Genomic DNA, 24,136 nt, shown 5'->3' with positions numbered 1-24,136 from the left:
ATGGTGACATGTGATATTCCTGGCACTCTGTACGCCTCATTCACTCACTACAATAACCCCGTCATCGACAGATGAAGAAACGGGGCACAGAGAGACGTTAAGTCATGTGCCTGAGGGCACACGGTTGAGAGGGACAGAGCCAGGATCTGAACCTGGGGAGTCTGGCTCCAGATCCACCTTCACCACCATTCCCTCCCTCGCTCTGGCTCATAGAACACTTTGGGACGGTTTCAGGCCTGGGAGGGTCTTAGCACTGGGCCTGCCGGCGTCAGAGCCCGATGAACGGTGATCCAAGAGTGACAGCCACTACGATTGCTCTTTCTAATCATATCCTCACAGCAGCCCTGACAAATCTGCTTTGTCCCTGCTTTGCAGATGAGGACGCCGAGGCCCAGAGAGGGGAAGTGACTCTCCTAGGGACACACAGCAGGGAGAGGTGGAGCTGGGCCTCTAGTCTGAAACCCCTGACTCCACACCTGGTGTTTGTGCCAAGACCCCAGGCTGCTTCCCAGATCCTCTGGGACAGCCCCTGCCTTCACCAGGTGAGATGATGGCCAGGCTTGGTGGGAGCCGTGGCCACCCAGGGCTTGTGGATGAGGAAGTGGGAGGCAGGCGGGTGGCAGGGCTGTGGGCACTGGGAGTTTTCAGCTTGGTTCCCTCTGTGTTTTCTGATCTCTGGACCTCCTAGCTTTCTGGCACAGAAGTATCTTAACTTTTGAATAGTCACTCATTCATTGAACTCCTTATTGAGCACCTACTGTGTGCCACTCCCTGTGCTAGGCACTAGCAGCACAGCAGTGAGGAAGACAGATAAAAGGCCATGACAATAATCATATAAGCACATGAATTAAAAAAAATTAAAAACAGGGCCACTTATCAAGGAGAGGCACAAAAGTCAGGGGAACTTAACCCAGTGAAAGGATTTGGGGAACACTTCCCAAGGAGGTGACTTTTGAGCTGAGAATTGAAGGAGGCACTGGTTACCCTGGTGAAGTACTCAGGGCAGTGGGAACAGCATGTGCAAAGGCCTTGTGGCTGGAGTCAGCTCCCAGCCATCTCTCCTTTAAACCTCCCCCTATGTTGCTGCATTGGTTGCCATTTTTAGCACCTTTCTCCCAGTGTTAGACAATTCCAGTCAGTCATACATTCATTCAACAAACTCTCAGTGAGTCCCCTCTTCTGAGCTAGGTGCTGAGTACATAGGCATGACTCAGATACTGTCCCTGCTGCCCATGAGGGAGAGAAACAGTGACTCAAGGAGAGGTGAGAAAGGTCAGGGCTTCTAATGATGAGGGCTGCTTGTGTGCCTGGCCCTGTACCAACAAAACCCTTTTTATGGGTGTCATCATTATGCCCATTTTACAGATGAAGACACTGAGGCTCTGGGAGACTAACTCACCCCTCATTGGGCCTCAGTTTCTCCAGGCAGCCCTTCCTGCTCCCAGAGGCTCTCCTCCACCCCAGGGTCCTCTCTCCTTCCAGCCAGGATCATGGGCAGCAACAAGAGCAAGCCCAAGGATGCCAGCCAGCGGCGCCGCAGCCTGGAGCCCGCCGAGAACGCCCACGCTGTCGGCGGGGGCGCTTTCCCCACCTCGCAGACCCCCAGCAAGCCAGCCTCGGCGGACGGCCACCGCGGCCCCAGCGCAGCCTTCGCGCCCGCCGCCGCGGAGCCCAAGCTCTTCGGAGGCTTCAACTCCTCGGACACCGTCACCTCCCCGCAGAGGGCGGGGCCGCTGGCTGGTCAGTGGCTGCGGTGGCGGTGCGGGACGGCTTCGCCCCTGCTGGCCAGGCCCGGGCTGCTCCGCCAGGGGAGCTGTGTGACGTCAGGAAGGGGAAGGGTCCGTGGGTTGCTCGGCCTGGAGGCCGGGGCGGGCAAGGGCTTTACAGAGCGTGGCCGTCGTGCGCCCCGCGGTGCCTTCTAGGGGGATCCGACGCAGTCTACGGGGCCTGGAGATGGGCACGCAGGGGGCGCTGCCGAAAGAAGGGCGGCACAGGGGCCAGGCCCGAGGCAGCTGCCCCCCGGCCCAGGACTGTTCTCTGCCCCGGTGGGCCGGGAGTTGGGCAGGGCGCGCGGCCGGGCGTGGCGCAGGGGCCGGGGAGCCGGAGGGCGCGGGTGGCTTCCAGGCGGGGCCCGCGCCCAGGTGCGCCCCTGCGCCCTCTGCTGGCGCCTGCGGGCACGGCAGCCCCGGCCCGCGCCGCTCGGGGAGACGCAGATGTCTGGGATCGGGACAGTCAGACACAGGTGCTCGCTCAGACACAGACGGGTGCTCGCACACACGTGCGCTGCGCCGCATACTCGGCTGGGGCCACGCACACGGGCACATCCACGCAGCACACGCACACACGCTGAGCGGGGACACTCGCGGGAACACGTCACGGACACTGGCCGACACAGCGCGCACAGAGGTACAACCAGGGACACGTGGACGCACAGACACACTCCGCATGCAGATACAAACACACATGCACAGATAGTGTGTCTCCGATGAAGACACACGCGATGCAGTCTGAAACCCATTCAGAGACACACGCAGGGACACTCAGACTCATAGGTGCGGAAATGCACGCATGTACAGTGAGAACACACGGACACACACACGGACGGGTGTGGACCCCTCAGACACACAGGCAGGTGAGACAAATGGACCCACAGACACACCCCCATTCATTTGTTCAAGAAATATTTGCGGAATTCCTACTATGCGCTAGGACTATTCTGACACCCCCCCCCCCCCCGCCCCCGGGCAGGGAGAAACAGAGGACAGGTGTGTACACCTGTGTAAGGAAGGTGGAGAAGGCTGTGAAGGAATGAAACGGTGGGAGGGAGACTGGGAGATGCATGGAGGTGGACCTTGTAACTTAAAATGGGGGGACAGAGGGGCCTCTTTGAAGGGACAGTTCCCTGGAGCCAAGCCTTCCCAGACGCCTGGAAGCACCCAGAGTCACTCACGGAGAAACAGAGTGTGCCTCCCCGTGGGGCTTTCTGTGGTCACTGCTCATTCAGCCCCCAGTTCTTACCTGAACACTTACTGCGTCCCGGGCTCTGGGGGCAAAACAAAGATGCCTGTTATCGGGGACTTCTGGTTCCTTGAGCAAGACAGACACCAAACAGATAAGACGATACCCAGTGTCACCTAAAGCCCAGGGGCGCACTCAGATGTGAAGGGACACTCACACCCCCGCACACCCTTGCAGGGATGCACGGACACACGGGCAGTGTGGACACGCATACAGGCTCCCCCACTGTGACCTCGTCTCTGGGCTGGGCACTGACGGTGTGTAGGAGGCCCCCCAACTGCTCTCGGCCCCGCCCTTCTGACGCACCTGCCCCTCTCTGCAGGTGGAGTGACCACCTTTGTGGCTCTCTATGACTATGAGTCACGGACAGAGACTGACCTGTCCTTCAAGAAAGGGGAACGGCTCCAGATTGTCAACAACACGTGAGTGCCCCTTTCCCTGTTGCCCCTCGGGATGCCGCGGGGGGGATTTCACAGTGGGGGCTCCTGCCACACGGGAGCTGCCGACAGAGGGCAGGGGGACAGAGGGCAGTGTGGCGCCCAGCACCTACTGCACCTCCGCCCTTGGCAGCACCTGCTGTCCTTCCCCAGCCACGGGGCACCCCTCCCTGGCCACAGGGGCCCCCTCCCCATCTCTGGCTCTGCTTGCTCCCTCCAGCCCTCTCTCTCTCAGCTTCTCCCTCTCTCTGCTTCTCTCTCGCTGGCCCTTAGGAGGAAGGTGGATGTCAGGTGTGTACACACTGCGTGGACGGTGGGCTGGGTGGGGGCGCTTTGCTGGGGGTCGGGGTTCCGGTGCCGTCTGCATGTGCTTCCATTGCCCGTGTCCCTGCCTGTGGTTTCTGGCTCCCTCGGCTGCCCCCCACCAGCTTCCCCAGCTTCTCCTCCACCCCCCACCGATTTGACCTGGTCCTGGACCTGAACCCCAGGCTGAGATTGGGGCCATCCATTGCACCTTCCTCACACCTCCTCCCCCGCCCCTCCCCACGCAGACCATCAGCCCACCTTGAGCACTAGCTGCATGCAGGGTCTGGTGCTGAGCCCACTGTGGCCTTGTCCACACCCTTCTGGAGCCAGAGTGCGGCCGGGGAGCCAGCCCTCTGCTCCAGTCAAGGCCAAGTGTCAGGCAGAAACTGGGGTCAGCTCCTGTAACCCCTGCAGTGTGCCCCGCTCTGGTGGTGTCCACAGGGCCTGGGAGGGTCAAAGGCCTTGAAGGAAAGACAGTGAAGTCATGTGGCAGGTAGAGGTGGTGGACGCCACCCCTCGAGGAGGGCGGCTTGCAGGAGGGTGCAGGGCTGGAGGGGGCTGATGCCTTCAGGGCTGTGGCAGGCAGGGGGTTTCGAGAGGGGGAGGAGAATCGATCCCCGAGTGTCCTCAAAGGCCTGGCTCAGGAAGTGGGACATGTCCACCGTCCCCAAGCGTGTCTTGCTTGTTCATGCCTCCCTTCCCTTGTGCATGCTGTTCCCTCTGCCTGAAATGCCCTTTCTCCAGCCTCTGCCTGGTGAACTCCTATTCATCCCTCAAGATCCAGCATAGGACTGCCTTCTCTGTGAGGCAGAAGGGAACACAGGTGCCAGGTGCTGCGCCAGTCATCGTTGCCTATGTCCCCCTTGTATCAGCTCCTCCTTGCAATCCAGCCAGGGCTGTAGTGATGGGGGAGGGGGCTGACTCCATTTTGCAGATGAGGAAACTGAGGCTCAGAGGTGTCGAAGGCCCTTGTCCAAGGTCACATGGCTACCAAGTAGCAAAGCCAGGATTGGAACTTGGGCTGTGGCTCTCTCCCCTCCTCAAGCTGCTCTCTGGGGGAGGGGAAGGAGCTGTCCCAGCTCCCCCCTTGGCATGTCAGAGTCCTGGCTCCAGTCCCTTTATTGTCACCAGCTCTTTGCACCTGCTTCCCGCCAAACTGGGAGCTCCTTGGGCCGCTCTCTGGTCTACCTCCATTCTGGTCCCCACGTCACCTGTTGTTCAGCACACTGGGGTGGCCATCTGGTGCTGGGGAACGGGATGAATGAACAGTAATAACATGGTGCTCTGAGCGTTTCTCGTGCTCCGGGTGCGAGCCGGGTCCTGTGCTGAGTGCTTTAAGTTACATTATTTTATTCATGTGTCACCGCAGCCCTGAGAAGTGGGAACTCTCATTTGCTCCATTTTACAGATGAGGAAACTGAGGCCCGGAGAGGGGAAATGACTTGCCCAAGGTCACACAGTAGTAGTGGCAGAGCTGGAGGGGTGGGCCGGCCCTCGGACCCATGGCCCTTGCGGGAGGGCTCAGTGGAGGTGCAGCGAGCCCAGAGGAGGGAAAGGCCCGTTAAGGGGAGGCCGCCTCAGGCTGGTGGCTGTCAAGTGCTGGGGGCATCTCAGACTGGGTCACAGCGTGAGCAGAGGTGTGGGGGCAGCAAAGGCTCCGGGAACTTTGATTCTGCCTCTTCCACCCGGGGTCAGAGGGCAGCCCCGACTCCTTCCTTTGTCCTGCCCCTTCTCCCCTTCTTCCTGCCTTCCAGGGTGGGCTGCGGCTGCTGGGGGGCTGGGAGTGGTGGAGTCTCACCCACGGGAGGCCCCGGGCGGCAGTGAGGGGCCCTGGTGGGGGTGGCGGTGGGTGGATTGGGAGCCACTACGCTCCGCTGCTCCTTGCCTAGAAGTCGGGGAGGCGGGTAGAGCTGGGGCTGGCGTTAGAGGAAGAGGAGAGAGAGGTGCTTCATGGAGACGGGCCACCCACATTTGAGGTGTTCAGGGACCATCACGATTGCTTAGGGGCCATTGTTGCTTAGCACCTGCCCCACCCTGTGTGCGTGGGGGACTCTGCATCTAGCATGGGTCCCCACCCCATGTGGCTGTCAGGGGAGGTGGAGCCCATCTGTCGGGGTTTGGCCAGGTTGGGGTCCTCACAATAGCAGGCCGGGAGACCCCGCTTCATGGACCCTGGTGCCAAATGGCCCCGGGTCCTAGTGTCCTGCGTACTGTGTGGGTCAGAAGAAGCCTACTGGGGTCTGAGGTCTGGCTGACCCGAGCCCGCTGGCCTGGCGTCTGAGTTTCCAGGGCCCCTCTGGGTTGCTCCACGAACTGCCCCCTCCTCCCATCCACATTCCAGCATCTTCTTTCGGGGAGCTTTCCAGCAGGTACTGCCGGGCAGCAACACTGCGGCCGACCTCTGCCTCCTTCCCTGGGCATTCCAGGGCGGGGGGCACCTCAGGACTTCAGAGCCTCCAAGGACCCTGCCTTCGTGTCCTCTTCCCGAGACCTGCCCTGGCCTCACCCTTCCCTCACCCATCCCCCCCACCTCGCCCCACAGACCGTGCACCCCAGGCCTTGGGGCTTGGAAACCCGACTGCCTGGCCCTAACTGGGCCCTGGCCAGCCTCAGGCCTGGGGCTGTCGGGCTCTGAATGGCCACGCCCAGCTGCCCCTGCTTCTCTGCAGTCCCCAAAGAGCTTCTCTGACCAGTCCCAACAGCCCAAGTGAGTTAAAATGTCAAAACCCAAACTGGCATCATGTCCCAGGTTCCAAAGCTGCCACAGCCCTGGTCCACATGCCAGCCTGGCTGAACACGGGGATTAAGTCCATAAAGAGGATCCCGAGACTCAGAGAGGTGAAGTCAGTCGCCTGAGGTCACACAGCTAGTGAACAGCAGCTGGGATGTAAAATCTCAGCTCGGGGGTTCCTGGCCCAGCGCTTCCTCCTCCGGCCACATGTGGGAAGGTGAGGGTTTGAGCAGGGGACCTGCGATTCAGTCCTTCCCTTCTTCCCGCACACCTCATGAGGGTCAGGCCCCAGGGAAGGCGCTGGATGCAGTAAAACTCCTCCACCTGACAGATCGATGTCGCTGTTACTTCCCACCACCGCCACCTGAGGCAGGTTTGAGCCTCCCAAACCCTAGACACGGGAAGATGGGGATGGATGCTTCCATTTCACAGGTGGGCAGACTGAGGCCTTGATGATAATCGCAGTAATTTTCTCAGCTTCCCCTGAGCCCAGCTGGATGCTGACTATTTGCACACTTTGCCTGCAAGGGAGATTCCATCCATATGATCTCCTTTATACCTAAAACCCAGAGAGGGTATGATACTTGCCCAAGGGCACACAGCAAATCCTTGTTGGAGACTGGGACTGTGCTGCTTTGGTTTTTAAAAACATTTTGGAGAGTAGGGAGGGGCACCACAGAGGTACAGATTTAGTTGTTTTTATGTATTTGTTTAGCCAAATCAGGATATTAGCAGCTCATGCATATCCTCCGAGGCAGGCATGACTATCCCCTCCTACAGGAAACTGAGGAAACTGAGACTGGAGGGTGCGGTGGGGAGGGGTCAAGGTCACACAGCCAGCAAGGGGTGAGCTGGGATGGCACCCAGAGCAGGCCAATTCTGGAGCTTGAGCTCTCAAACACCTCCAAAGTCGAGGGACAGGCTGAAGTTAGACCTCTCGGTTCTTTAGTGATATTGCAGTCCCCTTTCTCCCTGTCCCTGGTGAAATAAAACCCCCACACTGGACTGTGAACCCCCAGACTCGCATGTGGGCTGATAGTGGGAAGCCAGGAGCTCTGCTTGCCGTAGTCTGGGTAACGTCAGCTGAACTCGTCTTGCTGCTGGGGCCTGGCTCGGCGGCCACCGGGCACTTGCTTCTGCCAGCCTCCCTCTGAGTTGGGGGCCAGGGGCTCCCCAGAGGCCAGCTTGCAGACTCTGGCTTTGTCAAGCTGCCTCTTTTTTGTAAATTTGTTTGTAGAGACGGGGTCTCATTTTGTTGCCCAGGCTGGTGTCAAACTCCTGGCCTCAAGCTATCCTCTCGCTCGGCCTCCCAAAGTGCTGGGATTACAGGTGCGAGTCACTGCAGCCGCCCAAGTGGCCTCTTTTTGTAGCCTCTTGACCTTAGACCTTGGCCCAGTCCTGGTGTGGCCTGTCCCCTGCCCCCGCCCTGCTGCCTCGGGTTCTGTCTTCCCCTGGCTTTCCCGAGGGTCTCAGCCTCTGTGAGGCCTGGAGGGGCCAGCTGTGGGCACCCAGAGGCCCTGGTTCCCACCCCTGCTCTGCTATTGATTCGCTGTGTGGCTTTGGGCAAATCACTGCCCTTTTGTGCCTCAGTTTCCCCACTGGTGAGATGGAGGCTTTGGATTGGAAGATCTCAGAGAGCTGTTCCCTGTGACTTGAGTCCTTGCTTTATAGCTTTGGGCAAGTCCCTGCCCCATCCGTTCCTCAGTTTCCCCAACTCTGTAAAGAAAGTGCTGGGCTACTCTAGCCTGGGTGCTGTGTGTCCCTGGGTTGATCCGTCAACATCTCTGAGCCACAGTTTCCTCATCTGGGGGCTGGGACCTTGCGTTCCTTCCTTGCAGGGTGGTCGTGAGGGTCAAACGAGACAGACAAGTGTGGACACCTCGGGTGGGTTTGCAACACGGAGGTGGCTGGAGATTTTGTGCATCCAAAGGCTTCTTTCCTTGGCATGGGACTTGCCCCCTCCCTCCAGGGCCCCCCATTCCTTAGAGATCCCATGTGAGCTTGCCCCCTCCCTGAGCATGCGTGCGGCTGTCACACAACTGAGTCAGGCCCACACAGCCCCGGTCGTACCCCCTTTGGCTCACTCCACCCAGAAGGGACCCCCACCCTCTGGTTCACCTCAGCCCACCGAGCTGAGCCCCAGGGTCTGGGGTGCTCACCTGTCCTTTGACAGGTCCTCATAGAGCTCCCTCAGCCCCACTCTCTCCTGGCCTCAACTTCTCCATCTTTAAAATGGGCTGAAGAATCTGGCCAGGGCAGCTCAGAAGAACTGGGAGCCAGGGAGCCAGGGAGCCAGTTTCAAGTTCGATTGTGTGACTGTAGGCAAGGTCCTTTCTCTGACTGGACCCTAGCAGGGGCTGGGGGGACTTCTTATATAGATCTTCTCAGGGTCATGGTGAGGTCCAGAGGTGGCCTTGGGTTGAGAAGAGCTCAGCAAGCCATCAGCCCCACCACACCATGTACAGGAGGGATCCTCCTCTTCCGGGAGCCCAGGCCTGGCTGTGTGACCTTGAGCAGAGGGCTTCACTTCTCTGGCCTCAGTCTTCCCATCTGTACAGTGGGGTGGAGAGGGGGCCCTAGTTCCCAGGTCACCTTCCCAGTGACACCCCCCCCGTCCCTGTGGACCCTCTCCCTGTCCCCTTTGGTTGCTGTGGATGTGAGGCCTCTGTGGCTGCCCCCGCCCCCGTGCCCAGCACCGCCTGGCTCTCCTGCTCTCTCCCTCGCTCTTCCTGTCACTCTTTGCCTCTCACCACCCCCATCTCTGCCTCTTCTCTCCTCTTGGGCTCTCGCTTTCTCCTCCCTCCTCTGTGTCTCTGGACCCCCGCTCCAGCCAGACCTGGTTCACATTCAGATGGCTGCAAAGGTACTTCCACCCCTCCCAACGCCCACCCTGGTCGGGGGCCCAGCCACCACGCCAAGAGCTCCTCCTGCCCGTGCCCCCAGCACCTCCTCCCCGCTTCCTCCTCCTCACGGGGCAGTTAGCATAGAAGTGCCCTGGGGATTGGGGCTCTGCCACCTCAGCCCCCTCTGACATGGCTTGCTGTGTGACTTTGGGCAAGTCCCAGCCCACTCTGGCCTCAGTTTCCCCCTACAGATGGTAGGCTGCAGGAGGAGCCCTGTAGTTTTCAGCCAAGGAGCCCTGAGGGTGTGACCCATGATTTGTGACAGGGACAAGCATTGCTCTAGTTTGCAGGGTTGGGGCCTAGATTGTCACCGGTCCCCGAAAGAACCACTCCTTGCCTCCACCCACATCTCAGCAGCTCCCAGGATTGGGCTTCTGAATCTCAGGGCTCAGGAAAGTCTGTAGGTCTAATTTGACTCCATTGCGGGCAGGAATCTTCTCTCTTGTTACAACTTTGCTTACCCCCAGGACAGGGAGCTCCCTCCCTCACTCCCATGGCAGCTTGTGGCATCTTGAGATGTCTTGATACATCTGAAAGGAAGCAGCTTACTGCCGGTCCCAGGACTTTGCCCCTGTGGATTTGGGGCTCGGGCTGATCAAGGTCAGTCCTGCCACTGTCCTGGACAAAGCCCATCTGAGCCAGCTTTGGCAAAGAGGCATGTGGGCCAGGGAGGGGCAGAGTCCCAGGCCAGCTTGACCTGGTACTGTGCAAGAGCTCAAGCCAGCCCCGCTGCCTCCCCGGGCCTCACTGGACCTCAAGGGCCCCAGCACAGCACCTAGGAAGATCCGGGCACCGGGCTCACCGCTGATGGCTCCCTTCTCCTTTGCTCCTCCTTCTGCCCCTGCTCAGAGAGGGAGACTGGTGGCTGGCCCACTCGCTCAGCACGGGACAGACAGGCTACATCCCCAGCAACTATGTGGCGCCCTCTGACTCCATCCAGGCCGAGGAGTGAGTATATCCGTCACTGCCGACGCAGTGGGCGGGGGTGGGAGGTCTGGCTGCCCAGGGCCCCAGCCACATCCAGGGAGAGGCGCTGTGACTGGGCAGAAGCTTGGACCACCAATGACACCCACCTCCCTCCCACCCCAGGTGGTACTTTGGCAAGATCACCAGACGAGAGTCAGAGCGGTTACTGCTCAACACCGAGAACCCGAGAGGGACCTTCTTAGTACGAGAAAGCGAGACCACAAAAGGTACGAACGTTCCTGCTGGCCAATGAAAACTGAGTCTTTGGCGGGTGGTTTAAGCTGGGTGTTGCAGAGTGAATAGGAGTTTGGTATATGGAGTGGGGAGGGAAGAGCCCTCCAGGTGGTGGAAATGGCAGGATCTAAGTCAGGGAGGTACATCTGAGGAACTCTGAGTAATCTGGGGTGGCCAGAGGCCCAGTGAAAGATGAGGTTTAGCCTCTCTGGCCTCAGTTTCCTCAGATGAGGAATGGGCACAGGTTGTCAGGAGGTCTGAGTGTCACACGGCAAAAGGCTTGTTCCCAGGGTGGGTGCTGATGTAATAGGCCCCTCTTCTTCCCCTTCCCAGGGGCCCTGGGGCTGCACTGGGTGCCGGGCCTGGCTTTGCGCCCCCTGTGCCGGGCAGTCCTGGCCCCTGCTCCTCTCCTGACCCTCCCCCCCCGGCCAGAGAATGAAGATCGTCCCCTTTCTCTCCAGCCCCTCTGAAAGTGGGTTGCAGGCGCCTCGTCACCATGGCAACCAAGCTGGGCCGCTTCCTGTGGGCCTGGGGCTCAGCGGGAGATGGGGAAGCAGAGCATCCATGTCGTGCGTGTGCGTTTATGAGCAGTTGTGTGGCCGTGTACGCGTGTGCATGCCTCGCATAGGTCTGGGCATGCGTGTGTGTGCACGTGGGGGTGGAACTGTGTGTCGCTGCGTGGGAGTGAACTGTGGTTTGTCCTTGTGCCCGGGGGCCTGGGGAGCGTGTACCTGTGTAAGCATGTGGCCGCTGGGCGCAGCATGCCTGTGCGTGTGTGCGCACGTGGTCAGGGTTGGCTTCAGCCTCAGGCCTGTGGATTCTACATGCACACGGCCTGGACCCTCTGGAGAAAATCATGGCTGCCCAGTGCAGGCTTTAGATGTTCGGGTGTGGGCTTGAGTGCCAGCTCTGTGACCACAGGCTGGCCACTTCCCTCTCTGGGCCTCATTCCCCCTTCTGCACACCGGGGTTGTAACCTCTGCCCGAGGACTGCCCCGGGGAAGGTCCGTGGGCTGCAGGGCTGGGCGTCCCGGGATGTCTGCACGCTGCTGGGCCGGGCTCCTGAGAGGCTTCTGCCTCTGGGGCTCAGCCTCCGTCCCTGATGCCAGCCAGGTGTCTCTTGGGCTCAGGTTAAAAGAGGTTCCTACCCTGGCCTGCTAGGCAGGAGGAAACCTTTCCAGCCAAAAGCTTGTCTAGGCTCAAAGGAAAAGGGAAGGGACCACCAGGGCTGGCCCAGCTTGGCCTTGGCAGCCTTCAGGCCGCACCTAGCACGTATCTCCTGCCCGTGACTGCCATCGCCTCTGCCAGCCACCCCCTCTGCCAGCCACCCCCTCTGCCAGCCACCCCCTTCTGCCGGAGCCTGGGCCTGTCTTCAGGAAGGGGTGGGCCACAGACAGTGCCCAGAGAGGGAAAGCAGTTAGGCCAGGGACACACAGCCACATGGGGCCCTTCCCAGGCTCCTGGCAAGCATTTATTGAGTTCCTAGTATGTGCCAGGCCCTCTTATATGTCGTCTCATCGAATCTGCCCAGCAGTCCTGGGAGTGCCCCCCTTGTGCAGAGGAGGAAATGGAGGCTCAGAGAGCGCAAGTGACTTGTCAAGGTCACACAGCTGGGACGCACACCTGGGATTCGGAGGTCTTGCCAGGGCCGAGGGTGCATGGCAGGACCCTAGGTCAGGTGTTGCTTTGCTCACTTGGCCCTGCCTCGGTGGCTGGCCCAGAGCTGGTTGCTGAGCGACAGGGTGGCCCAGGGGCTCTCAGGCCCAGCCTCCCTTCCCTCCCTTCCCTCCCGTGTGGGGCAGGCACAGAACAGTGCTTAGTGCCATGGCCTGCGGGGCCACCGGCGTGCCAGTCACACGCCCCTCTGGGCCTGCCCTGCAGGTGCCTACTGCCTCTCCGTGTCCGACTTCGACAACGCCAAGGGCCTCAACGTGAAGCACTACAAGATCCGCAAGCTGGACAGCGGGGGCTTCTACATCACGTCCCGCACCCAGTTCAACAGCCTGCAGCAGCTGGTGGCCTACTACTCCAGTGGGTGCCCCCCCCCTCGCCCCTGGGCTGTGGGGCTGGCTACCTGGGGCCTCAGCCGCAGACCCTGAGGAGAGGGCTTTGGAGCCTTCAAGGGCTGGGGCCTCTGTTACCCTGAGGAGGCTGGGTCTGCTGCTCCCCCCACTTCCCCTCCCTCCCCCTTTCCCCCCATCCCCCTCCTCCCTGACTCCCTCCTCCCTGGCCCCTGCCCTTCCCCGCTGGCCTTCCCCACTCCTCTTTCTCTGCAGCTGTCTGGTGAGGAGGGGGTGCCTGAGGAACAGCAGAGTGAGCTGGCGGGAGGGAGGGGACAGAGGCTGGTGTGTCGTTTGTCTGCATAGCCCTAGGACCGGTCTGAACCGGTTACTGGGAGAGGAGGAGGAGGTGGCTAGACTGATTGCAGCAAAGAGGGAGAGCGCAGCGAGCGGCTGAGGGGGCTCGCGGAGCCCACCATGTGGAGGGTGAGGGATGGGGCGCAGTGCAGTGGTGTGGCCCACCCACGTGTGGACCGCAGTGTCAGAGGCCACCGTGTGCCTGTGGCCGTGGCCTCTGTGTGTAGCTGTGGTCTACTCCCCACCTTGCGTCCCCTCCTCCTCTCAGCGGTGCCTCCCACCTTCCCCTACCATTGCCACCACTCTCTGTCCCCCTGGCCACCACTGTAGGGTCCCGTTCCTGCAGATCGGAGTGCTCCAGGGGCTATCTTGGGAACTTAGGATAAAGACCCTGTCGGCCCTGAGGCCTTGGGTGGTCTAATCTCAGCCGCCTCCTGCCTCCACCTGGTGCCACCCTTCCCGACCACTCCCTGCAGCCCCTCGGCCTCCTGGCTTCTCCAGCCCGCAGCTGTTCTCTCGGAGCCCTTGCTTGGGGTGCCCCTCCCTCCCCAGCCCCTGCCCTCCTGCAAATCCCAGCCCAGCTGCCACTTCCTCTGGGAGCCGCCCAGGACTCCGGCCCTCCTGCTGTTGCGCACGCAGCTCTCCTCTCCTGGACACAGTCGGACACATTCGTGGTCCTGGGTGGGGGTGACTGGGCTCCTCCCTGGACTGGGAGCTCTGAGGGCAGGTTCCTCTGGACCTATTCCCCACCGGGTCCCTGGGTCCCCGTAGAGTCTGATGGATGAATGAGTGAGTGACCCAGTGAGCAGATGCATAAAGCACCGTGGGCCCATTAGGGGGTGGGGCCGTGTACACACAGCTATGCACGCCTGGCCTCGAGGGCAGCCCGTGTGCGTGCGTGTGCGGGGCTGCATGCGCAGTGGAGAGGGAGGCCCAGGGCAGAACTGACCTGCACCTCCCCGCCTGTGTCCTCAGAACACGCCGATGGCCTGTGCCACCGCCTCACCACCGTGTGCCCCACGTCCAAGCCGCAGACTCAGGGCCTGGCCAAGGACGCCTGGGAGATCCCCCGGGAGTCGCTGCGGCTCGAGGTCAAGCTGGGCCAGGGCTGCTTTGGAGAGGTGTGGATGGGTAAGGCCGGGCCCCTGCCCCCTCGGGAGAGACCACAGGCCCCTCTCAGTGTCTCCACTGAGAACCAGGCAGATGTCCGTCCTGTGTGGCGGCAAAGCCTCCCTTGGTTCCCTTTCCCTTTAGTCACCTCTGTTGAACAGCAGGACCTATTTTAAATGTAGAGCTTCCCGGTGCTGACGGGCACCGAGTTGGGGTGTAGCCCCCCAAGTGCTGTGCTCGGCAGCCTTGCAGACTGTTGCACCTATTTATCGAGAGCTGCTCAGGGCCAGGCACCCTGGCTGCCCACAGACCTGCGGGGTGGTCTGGGCCAGGCAGCCGCACTCTGAGCCTCAGTCTTCCCAACTGTAAAATGGGGCTGGTGCTAATAGGACCGTCAGGGGGTTGTGAGAGAACAGTGGCCCATGCGTGTCCACATGTTAGCTGCTGCTCATGGGAAGAGCAGCCCCCGCTCGCAGAGGGGGGTGCTGAGAAGCCTAGGGTCTGGCATGTTCTGGGCCTGCCTGTTAGTGATTTCCTGTCTAACCTTGGAGAAATAGCGAAAGCGTCCTTGACAATGAGCACCATGCGGCCGTGACAAAACCCAGGCCCCCCTCCTGCCGGCTGCTTCCTGCCGACGCAGAGGAATCCTGCGGGCGGGGTGGAGGTGGCAGATTATAAGTCTGCAGCTTTAGCGGGAGCACGGGGCGCCGTTTGCAAGGTTGTTTCATCTGCGCCACAATGTGCACGCGGTGTCACTGTCTCCTCTCTCCTCTCCGGGCTGACGGAGGAGAGCAGACAGGCTTCCCTTGGGGGAGCGTGCAGGGACAGAGGCCTGGAGGCTGGGGCAGGCCAGGGCAGGGCAGGGAAGGCGCCAGGTTGAGCTGATGAGAGCGGAGGGGGTGAGACGATAATGGGGACTGAAGCAAACCTCGGATAAACCCACAGCATTAGCCGTTCTGGTGGCTGCAAAACCACCGGGCTGGGGTGTGTGGTGACATCTGGAGGAAGGGTCTCTGCTCCTCCCTGGGTGCTCCAGGTGGACTCCTGAAGTGCCACATGCGGATCCCCAGATGGCCTAGGCCAGGGGGGGCCACAGAGGTGGGCCTGAGCCCCAGCCCACAGAGGGAGGCCTGCTGATGGGGAGAATGGGCCCAAGGCCACTCATTAAAGAAGGCTCCCGCCCAGCCGGGACGAGAACCCGGATTAAACACGCTGGTTTAGCACACAGCGTCCCCCGAGGCCCCCAATTTAAAAACCAGATAATAGTGAAATGATAACCACATTCTTTCCAGAGCCTCACAGTGGGCCTGGCCCAGTCGCTAAAATCTCATGTAATCCTCAGTCGGCTCCCACAGGCAGGCGCGATGACGATGGCGTTGCCACTTTCCAGACGGGCTGGCTCTGGCCGGAGGCAGAGGTGGGAGGCAGGCTCCGGCCAGTCTGACCGCCAGGCCTCTGTGCTCACTGCAGTGCTGTGCTTTGGGGGAGCGCGGGCTCCAGAGGCTCCAGAGGCGGCCTCTTGCTCTGGTGGGGCCTCCGTGGCCCCCGGCCCAGCTCCTCCTCGCCCCCGGCCCCAGCCAGGGCCCTCTCCATCTGCCGATGCCCAGAAGGAACGTGATCAGCCAGGAATGGGAGCACCGAGTTGGAACCCCGGGCTCCCATTTGTCAGGCTGATATGCTGCTTTGGGGGACATTCCTAGTAACCGTAGTCCTGACGACAGCACTGTTGTTTGAGCGTGTTACCAGAGACTCATTTGATCCTCGGGACAGCCCTGTGAGGAGCACCCTGTCGTTGTGCCCATTTTTACAGATGGGGATGTTGAGGCACAGGAAGGGCACCGGCCGTGGCCGGCCTTGGCACGTGGCTAGGGAGGCCAGAGCTGGAGCTGGCACCCAGGCAGGCAGATCCTGGGTCCCTGTGCCATGGGAACAGAGGGGCCTCCACTGAGGCAGCCTGTGCCCCTCCCACCACAGGGACCTGGAACGGCACCACCAGGGTGGCTATCAAAACCCTGAAGCCGGGCACGATGTCTCCGGAGGCCTTCCTGCAGGAGGCCCAGGTCATGAAGAAACTGAGGCACGAGAAGCTGGTGCAGCTGTACGCGGTGGTGTCTGAGGAGCCCATCTACATCGTCACGGAGTACATGAGCAAGGGTGAGGCCGGCACGGCTGGCACAGGGGTACGGGGCTGCCCCCTCCAGGCAGCCGCCACGGATGGGGCCATTCACTACTGGGGGAGAAGCCGCACATCCCCCCGGATCAATGGAATAGAATCAAATGCTCATGTCAATGGAAAGTTAAACCAAAGATTGGCTTTCTCATTTCATTTTTTAAATGATCTCCCGTGGTCCATCTTGTCCCCCCCACTTTGCTGGTTTTCTAAAGCTGTTTGCCGTATTGGGGCTAAAAGAGAACTCCCTCAACCCTCCACGCTGAGCCACATCTAGGTCAAGGTGCTGGCTTGACCTTGACTTAATTTTTAAATTAATTAGTTATTTTTCAAAGTTCCACTTTTTGGAGGTGCAATTTACATGTGGTAAGATACACCCATTCTAAGTGTCCGGTTCAATGAGTTTTAACAAATGGTTTCTCTGTGCATCCCTGACCACTATCAAGATATACAACATCACCATCACCCAGAAAGTCCCGTGTACCCCTTTGCAGATGGGACCCCCCAGCCCCAAACCCAGGCAACCACCGATTTGCCGTCTGTCATTACAGATCCATTTTGTTTGTTCTAGAACTTCCTATAGGGAACGTTTTACACCTGAGATTCATCCTTGTTGCATATCTCAGTAGTCTGTTCCGTTTTGCTGCTGAGTAGGGTCCCATTGTACGCAGGTACTGCAGCCCATGTGTCCACCTGGAGGGGGACATTCGGCTGTTCCCCTTCCTGCTTGCCTTTGAGTGACAAACGCTGAGTAGGACTTTATTTGGAGTTGGGTTTCCGTAAAATCTGCTGTGCTGGTTACAGCAAGGCCAGCCTGGCTGGGGGGACAGGATTTGGGAATCTCTGCTTCCTGGCTCAGGGAGGACAGGGCAGGGACTAGAGCTGGCTCTCTCTCTGCCCAGGGAGTTTGCTGGACTTTCTCAAGGGCGAGACGGGCAAGTACCTGCGGCTGCCTCAGCTGGTGGACATGGCTGCTCAGGTGAGTCAGCCCCTCCTGCCTCCTCACACCCTGGGCCCTCGAGCACCCGGACCTATCCGGCTTAGCCAGATCTGGCCTCTTGAGTGCCTCCTCCAGGAAGCCTGCCTTGATTGCCCCCACACACTCATTGATCTTGCCCCCCGTGTCATTGCTGCCATGAGTGGTGGTTCTGGGCAAAGGAAAGCCCTTACCTGGGCATCAGAAATCATGACTTGCTGTGGGACCTCAGGCCTCAGTTTTCTTCTCTGTAAAGGTTATTTAGTCACTCAGCAAACGTGTATTAGTGCTTGCTGTAGGTGCGCTCTACAATCATTTTTTCATTTAATCCTTATCACAACCAGGAGTAATAGGGATTAGCTGTTATTACCATTTAACAGATGAGAAAACTGAGGCCCAGAGAGGGGACTTGGGGCAGTGGTCAGGAGGACCTGGCACCCATCTGTGTCTCTGGATCAGCGGGGGCCTCTTTTCACGGCCACCACATTTTCCTGGCTGCATCTTATCTTGTGTGTCCCCTTTGCCCTCTGCCCTGCGCCCCCTCCTCCCGCTGAGCGCTGCTCCTGATTTTTATGTTTAATGTAAACTGACTTCACTTGCCTGTAGTGTGGGGCCCCCAACCCTGGGCACATGCGCCGTGCCCCTGGGAAGGGCGTGGGGTGGCCCCTGAGCCGGGCTCCCGCGGTTGTGCCTGCAGATCGCCTCGGGCATGGCATACGTGGAGCGGATGAACTACGTCCACCGGGACCTCCGAGCTGCCAACATCCTGGTTGGGGAGAACCTGGTGTGCAAAGTCGCCGACTTTGGGCTGGCCCGGCTCATCGAGGACAACGAGTACACAGCCCGGCAAGGTGGGCGGGGTCTGCGTGGGGGGTGCCGTGTGGCCCTGGGCAGTCACACCCCGCTCTGAGCCTCAGTTTCCTCATCTGCCAAATGGAGATGAGAGTGATGCCTACCTGGCGGAGTGGTCGTGCCACACTGATGAGCCTCCCTGACCTTTTTCGCTCCGGTAGGTGCCAAATTCCCCATCAAGTGGACGGCTCCAGAAGCCGCCCTCTACGGCCGGTTCACCATCAAGTCGGACGTGTGGTCCTTTGGGATCCTGCTGACGGAGCTCACGACGAAGGGACGGGTGCCCTACCCTGGTAAGCAGGGTCCCCATGGTCATCTCTCGTCCCTGAACCCCTCTGCCCTGGTGGCCTTGGGCAAGCCACAACCCCTCCTGGACCTCAGTTTCCCCATCTGAATAACAGAGAGGTTCTGAGCATCTGATCTTAGGCTCTCGCCGTGGTCAGGGCTCTCAGCCTCGGGGACAGGACCGACCCATGGTCACGCCTAGCCTGTCCTAGGCAAGAAGCCCTTCCGTTGTCCCCTTCAGCTTCCCCCGCCCCACTCTCCTGCCCATGCCTCGCTCTGCCCACAGGGATGGTGAACCGGGAGGTGCTGGACCAGGTGGAGCGGGGCTACCGGATGCCCTGCCCACCCGAGTGTCCCGAGTCCCTGCACGACCTCATGTGCCAGTGCTGGCGGAAGGAGCCGGAGGAGCGGCCCACCTTTGAGTACCTGCAGGCCTTCCTGGAGGACTACTTCACGTCCACCGAGCCCCAGTACCAGCCCGGAGAGAACCTCTAGGAGCAGGCAGGGCCAGACTGGCTTCTCCGCTTGGATCCTGGTCTGGGGTGCCCCTTATGTGGGTCTCGCCTCCCACTGCCTGCCCACGTTGGCCCTCTCTCCGGGGGCGCTGAATTGCCAGGGGCCAGGCCCCTCCCTCTTTTGTGGCATGGAAGGGCTTTGGGACCTGCGGGAGCCTGTGAGGGCAGGACCCGAGGCCGGCACAGTGACTCTGTCCCTGCTCCTGCTGTAGCCACACGCCCCCTCCCTGCGCTCCCTCCCTGAGCTGGCCGGTCTCTGGAGGAGGAACTGGGAAGAGCTGGGCTGGACTGGGCCGGGCTGGGGCTCCCTGTTTCCCGCCCCAGCCTACTCCACGCATCGGGCTCCTTCCCCACTTCCCATGCCCCACGTCTGTCTCGAGAGCTGGCCCAAAGAGCCTTTCCAAAGAGGAGCGATGGGCCCCCGGCCCTCAGCCTGCCTGCCACCCTGCCCCTTGCCATCCACTGCGGAAACGTGCAGGTGGAGGCCACCAGGGCCAGACCCCTCTGCCCAGCTCGACGTGATGCTGGCGGGTGGGATGAGTACCCCTCAGACCCCCCTCTTAGATGTGAGGGACCCTTAGAGACCATCCATTGCTTGCTCCCATTTTACCCATGGGGAAACTGAGTCCAGAGGGGATGTGACTTGCCAAGGCCACAAAAATGTTCAGGGTTGAGGTGGGATCGGAACCTGGTGCTCCTTCCGTCTTCCTCAGGAACCAGTGAGAATCATCCTCTGAGGCATCACGGACAGACTGGGGCAGCCAGGGCACAGGGGACTGAGGACGGGTTAGACACAGCAGAGCTCTGCAGCTGCCGCCCACTCGGCTGGGCTGTGGAGGGGGAAGAGAACGGAGGCAGGTGTGAGGCTGAGCTGGGAATGCGGGGAGGGGCAGGTGTGGAGAGGCAGGCTTCAATCAGGATGCGGCTGGCTTTAGCTCTTCAGAGCCAGCCAGCTATGAAAGAGTGAGCTCCCAGGCGTTGGAGGCAATCAAGCAGAAATGGAAGAGCCAAGAGGCTGGGAGGCCCTGACCCTGACCTCAAGAGGGAACCCCGGGTCCTCCTCCCCCAGTTTGTCCTGTGGCATTTCAACGCCTGGCCTCTGCTCTCCCAAGCTGGCACGCCTTGGCTCATGAGAAGGGAAAGGAGCGCCTGGGCTGGGGTGCAAGAGGACGAGGTGCCCACTGCCATGCACCAGGACTGGCTGCGTGACCTTGGGAGGCCCCTGCTTTTTCTCTGGGCTGTAGTGTCTGCCCCTCGTGTGGCCATGGCCTCTCCCGCTGCTCAGCTCCTGTCCTGTCCAGACTCTGTGGCAGGACATCCATGGGGAGCCCAGCCCTGGGACATCAGGAGACTGTTTTGGCCCTGGCTCTGCTGTTCAGCCTTAGGGTGTGTGGTGGCTTCTCCCTGGGCCTCAGTGTGCCCATCTGTAAAAGGGCAGCCGATGAATTTGTGGCATCTTGCCAAGGGTCCCCGTGTGTGTGTATGTGTGTGCATGTGTGTGTGTGTCTCCATGTGTGTCCATATTTAACATGTAAAAACGCCCCCTGCTCCATCCCCCAGACACATTGTACATTTCACCCATGGCACCCCATCATAGCAATAACATTCCCACTGCCAGGGGTTCTCGAGCCAGCCAGGCCCTGCCAGCGGGGGAGGAGGCCAAGCAGTGCCTGCCTATGAAATTTCAACTTTTCCTCTCATCCATGTTTATTACCCACCCGTCCATCGCGGTCACATCTGGGCTCGCTCACCCCAGCGTGCTCTCAAATCCCCTCCGGTTGCCCGAGGCCCTTTGTATAAGGTGTCCTAATACTGTCCTTTTTTAAAAAAAAAACAAAAACAGTGTTTTGTAGATTTCAGATGACTATGCAGAGGCCTGGGGGACCCCTGGCTCTGGGCAGGGCCTGGTGGTCCCAAATTCTGTGGCCCAGGCTTGGGGGGGAGGAAGGGGAGGGGTCCATAATTGGTTGTAAATACTTTGCATACTGTCTGATTAAACACAAACAGACCTCAGAGTTTGGCCAACAGTTTATTGAACATCTGCTGTGTGCTGGAGAGTGACAGGGGTGGGTTGTGAGAACAAACTGCCATTGGAAGGGCCTTGGTCCAGCAGCTCCAGTAGCTGGAGGGCTTTGGGCCAGGCAGGAGGTGACATGATCAGATTGGAGGCAGCCACGGTGGAGCGGGGCTGTGTGTGCACATCTGCACCTGTGTTTGGGGTGAGCACCTGGGAGAAGCACCAGGCGAAGCCCAGGACTTCCCAAGTGTGACAAGGACAGGACTCAGATGCCCGTGGTGGATGGTGGCAGCTGACACCGGGCACTGGGTGGGAGGGCTGTCAGGCCTGTGTGGAGTTGCTGGTGTGTTCACAGGGAGACCACAAACACCCTGGGAAGATGCTGCTGTGTGTGCTACTTGCGTGTTCCGAGGCATGCTGGGCAGGGCTGGAGGTGGGGGTAGATCAACAGAAGTCCTGGGCATTCTGAAGCAAAATCCAAAGACCCTTCCCCGCCTCGCCCGCTCCACCACCAAAGGATGCAACCTGGAAAGTTGATTAGCAAACAGTCTCCACAGGAAGAGATTTATTTTACATAAATACATATCAGATCACACACCTACGCATGTGAGTCACCTCTGGCCGTAATAACATTGCTTAATTAAAAACAAGTTGCAAAAACTGGACATTTCTCTGTTCAGCGTTATTTTCACAAGCCAAATATACCGTAGTGTCCAGGTCAGAACGGAGACTCCACGGGGTGTGCATGTGTCATGGGAGCAGAGGTGGGGGTCTGCATGTGAGTTTGTCCTTACCTTGCTGGTAGGAGTGGGTTCCCGGCTGGGTGTGCCTTTGTGTTCACGTGGGCACGTGTGTTGGCCCGTTTGCTCACGGGTGTCTGTGCAGATGTGCTGTTTGGATGTTTGTGTGTGCGCACGTGTCCAGGTGGTCTGTGAGCCTGGGCTCCTGGGGTGTGTCCCCGATGTGTGTACTTGGGCATTAATGAGGGATGCGGCCTGCGGGTCTGTGAGCTCTGGCTGTGTGTACGATGTGTGTGTATGACGTGGACACAGATCCAGGGGGCGTTCCTGAGCCTGCGGCCTCCTGGGGTGTGCGGGAACCCCCGGGTGTACCTGGGTTCACCAGGACGTGGGTGGGGGCAGCGTGTGCCCGCGCGGACCCGTGTGAGCTCAGGCGCGCGCCCGGCGCTGGCCACTCTGAGAGGGCCCACGTGTGCTCGGGGGCGCAGGGCCACGTGTGAGCACGCCGGGACGCGCGCCAGCCCCGGCGGGGACAAAGCGCTCGCCCGCGCTGCCGCGGCGGGTCGGGAGTGCGCTTGCGCGGCGCTGGCGGAGGGGGCGAGGGGGCCGGGCGCAGTCCCCAAGGCGCGCGGCCGGGGGGTGGGGGGGCTGGTGGCGGGACAGCAGCCCGCCCCCCGCCCCCCGCTTTCTCCCCCGTCCTCCCCCGTCTGTCAGTGCCTCTCCAGCTCTCTCTGGGCTCTGTCTTGACAGTTTTCTATTTCTTCCTCCCTCCGGCCACCCCCTCCCCTTGGTCTTTCTGTCTCTGAGCTTCTGATCTTCTTGTTTGTGTTTGTCTCTCTGGGTCTCCCTGGGTCTCCCTGCTGCTCATTCCTGTCTCTCTCCCTCTGGGCCTCGGTGCTGTGTCTCTGTTTCTGTGGTCTCCCGCGCCCGCCCATGTCTGTCCCTCGGTCCTCCCTCCTCCCAGTCCATCTCTGTCCTCTCTGACTCTTCCCGGGCCACCCCACGCCCTAGGCCTTCGCCAGGCCCCTGGCCACTGCTGGGAATGCTTTTTCTCCCTCTCCGCAACCTGGCAGACTCCTATGCAGCCTTCAAAACACATCTCGGAGGCCACAGGCTACCCCTGGGAGCTCTCCCTGCCCGCAGTCACCATGGTCCCGCAGCTTGCCCGCTAGAACAGCGCCTGAGGGCCTGGGTGAGGTTCCTGCTGCGAGCCCAGGGCAGGACACACTGGCTATGTCTGATCAGGCAGGGGAGGCAGGAAAGCCACTCCGTCTCTGCCTCCTCCTGTCCCTGGTGACTTCTCTGGTTGCAGCTCCTCACTCTGGGCCTGGCTCCAGTTCAGTCGTGCTCGGCTCTGCCTGTGACACACGGAGACACTGCAGAGGCGCAAGGCCGCCCCTCCTCCAGCCCCTCTGTCCCCTCCTTCCTCAACCCTGTCCAGTTTCCTGCCCCCTTCAGGAGAGGAGAGGCCCTGGGACCGGGTGCCCAGCAGTCCCTTTCTGGTTTCAGTTGGTTTCACTTATTCTGCCTGCATTTCTTCTTTTTGAGAAACATAAAATGTTTTCCCCCATGACAAATATAGTATATATTCGTTTTGGCAGGGTAGGAAAGATACAGAAAAGCACAAATAAGAAAAGACTAAATCATAGTTTGCACCCCCTACTCCGTCCCTCCTGCCTGGAGGCTGGGGCACGTCTCCAGGGTGTGTGTGACCCTCCGGGCCTGTCACACCGCTCTGCCTCAAGGTCTCTGTCTCTCTCTATCTCTACATCTTTCCAGCCTCCGGGCCGCACCTGTCGCGCTCTCTCTGGACTGCTGGCCTCGTCATTCCTACGTAAAACTTGGGTTGGAGGTTCCCCGAGGGGCGGTCCTGCCATGGCCTGTGCACGTGTGTGAGTACGGCGCTTGCCTGCACGTGTGTGTGTCAGGCCCTCTACGCCTGGGCCGTGTATCCTCCCGCAGCCCCTCTCTGCCTCCCTTTCTGCATGTGTTCGTGACCTCCCTTCCAGTGATGCACTTCCAGTGTGTGCAGCGTGTGCAGCGTGGGGTGTATGCATGGTGTCATGTGTGTGTGCTGTGTGTGTTGAATGCAGGGGGGGTTGTGGTGTATGCAGTGTGCAGTGTATGGTGTGTGTAATTTGTGTATTGTGTGTAGGATGTGTGCTGTGTGCACGTGGGTGGTAATATGGAGGCTGTGTGGTATGTGCAGAGTGTGTGTAGTGCGTGTCGGGTGTGTGGTGTGATGTGTGTACGGCACGTGGTGTGGTGTGCACGGCATGCTCGTGTCCCTGCTCCCGCTGCCTCCCAGGCTGTGCTGGGCGCTGCGACGTCTTCGTTCATCCTCTGCTCCTTGCATCTCTTCCCTTCTCTCTCGTAAAGTTCTCCAGACCAGATTTTGTGCAGGGCACACGTGTGTGTGCACACACACACACACACACACAGTTCCTTGTCTGCATTTTCTCTCTTCTCTGTCTTCTTTTCCCATTTTTCTCTTGGGGGCTCCAAAAAGCTGTGCCTTG

The 24,136-nt window shown here is 60.2% G+C and overlaps 1 protein-coding gene across 2 annotated transcripts in view; it reads left to right on the top strand.

Annotated features, from left to right (window-relative positions):
- The window catches only part of SRC (SRC proto-oncogene, non-receptor tyrosine kinase), a 53,218-nt gene extending 32,351 nt beyond the window's left edge, over window positions 1–20,867 (top strand). For both annotated transcript variants that reach the window (XM_069496349.1, XM_069496348.1), the window contains 12 exons: window positions 376–542; window positions 1,483–1,740; window positions 3,341–3,440; window positions 10,245–10,343; window positions 10,485–10,588; window positions 12,477–12,626; window positions 13,928–14,083; window positions 16,037–16,216; window positions 17,135–17,211; window positions 17,906–18,059; window positions 18,222–18,353; window positions 18,632–20,867. In XM_069496349.1, coding sequence (XP_069352450.1) covers window positions 1,491–1,740; window positions 3,341–3,440; window positions 10,245–10,343; window positions 10,485–10,588; window positions 12,477–12,626; window positions 13,928–14,083; window positions 16,037–16,216; window positions 17,135–17,211; window positions 17,906–18,059; window positions 18,222–18,353; window positions 18,632–18,840 — 1,611 coding nt within the window. In that variant the 5' untranslated portion in view covers window positions 376–542; window positions 1,483–1,490 and the 3' untranslated portion in view covers window positions 18,841–20,867. The remainder of the gene's footprint in view (window positions 1–375; window positions 543–1,482; window positions 1,741–3,340; window positions 3,441–10,244; window positions 10,344–10,484; window positions 10,589–12,476; window positions 12,627–13,927; window positions 14,084–16,036; window positions 16,217–17,134; window positions 17,212–17,905; window positions 18,060–18,221; window positions 18,354–18,631) is intronic.
- The last annotated feature ends 3,269 nt before the right edge of the window (window positions 20,868–24,136 follow it).

The sequence above is a fragment of the Eulemur rufifrons genome, chromosome 20 (assembly GCF_041146395.1).
Source record: "Eulemur rufifrons isolate Redbay chromosome 20, OSU_ERuf_1, whole genome shotgun sequence".
Taxonomy (NCBI): Eukaryota; Metazoa; Chordata; class Mammalia; order Primates; family Lemuridae; genus Eulemur; species Eulemur rufifrons.
The sequence above is the reverse complement of the archived record's forward strand: the minus strand, read 5'-3'. Positions and strand labels throughout refer to the sequence as shown.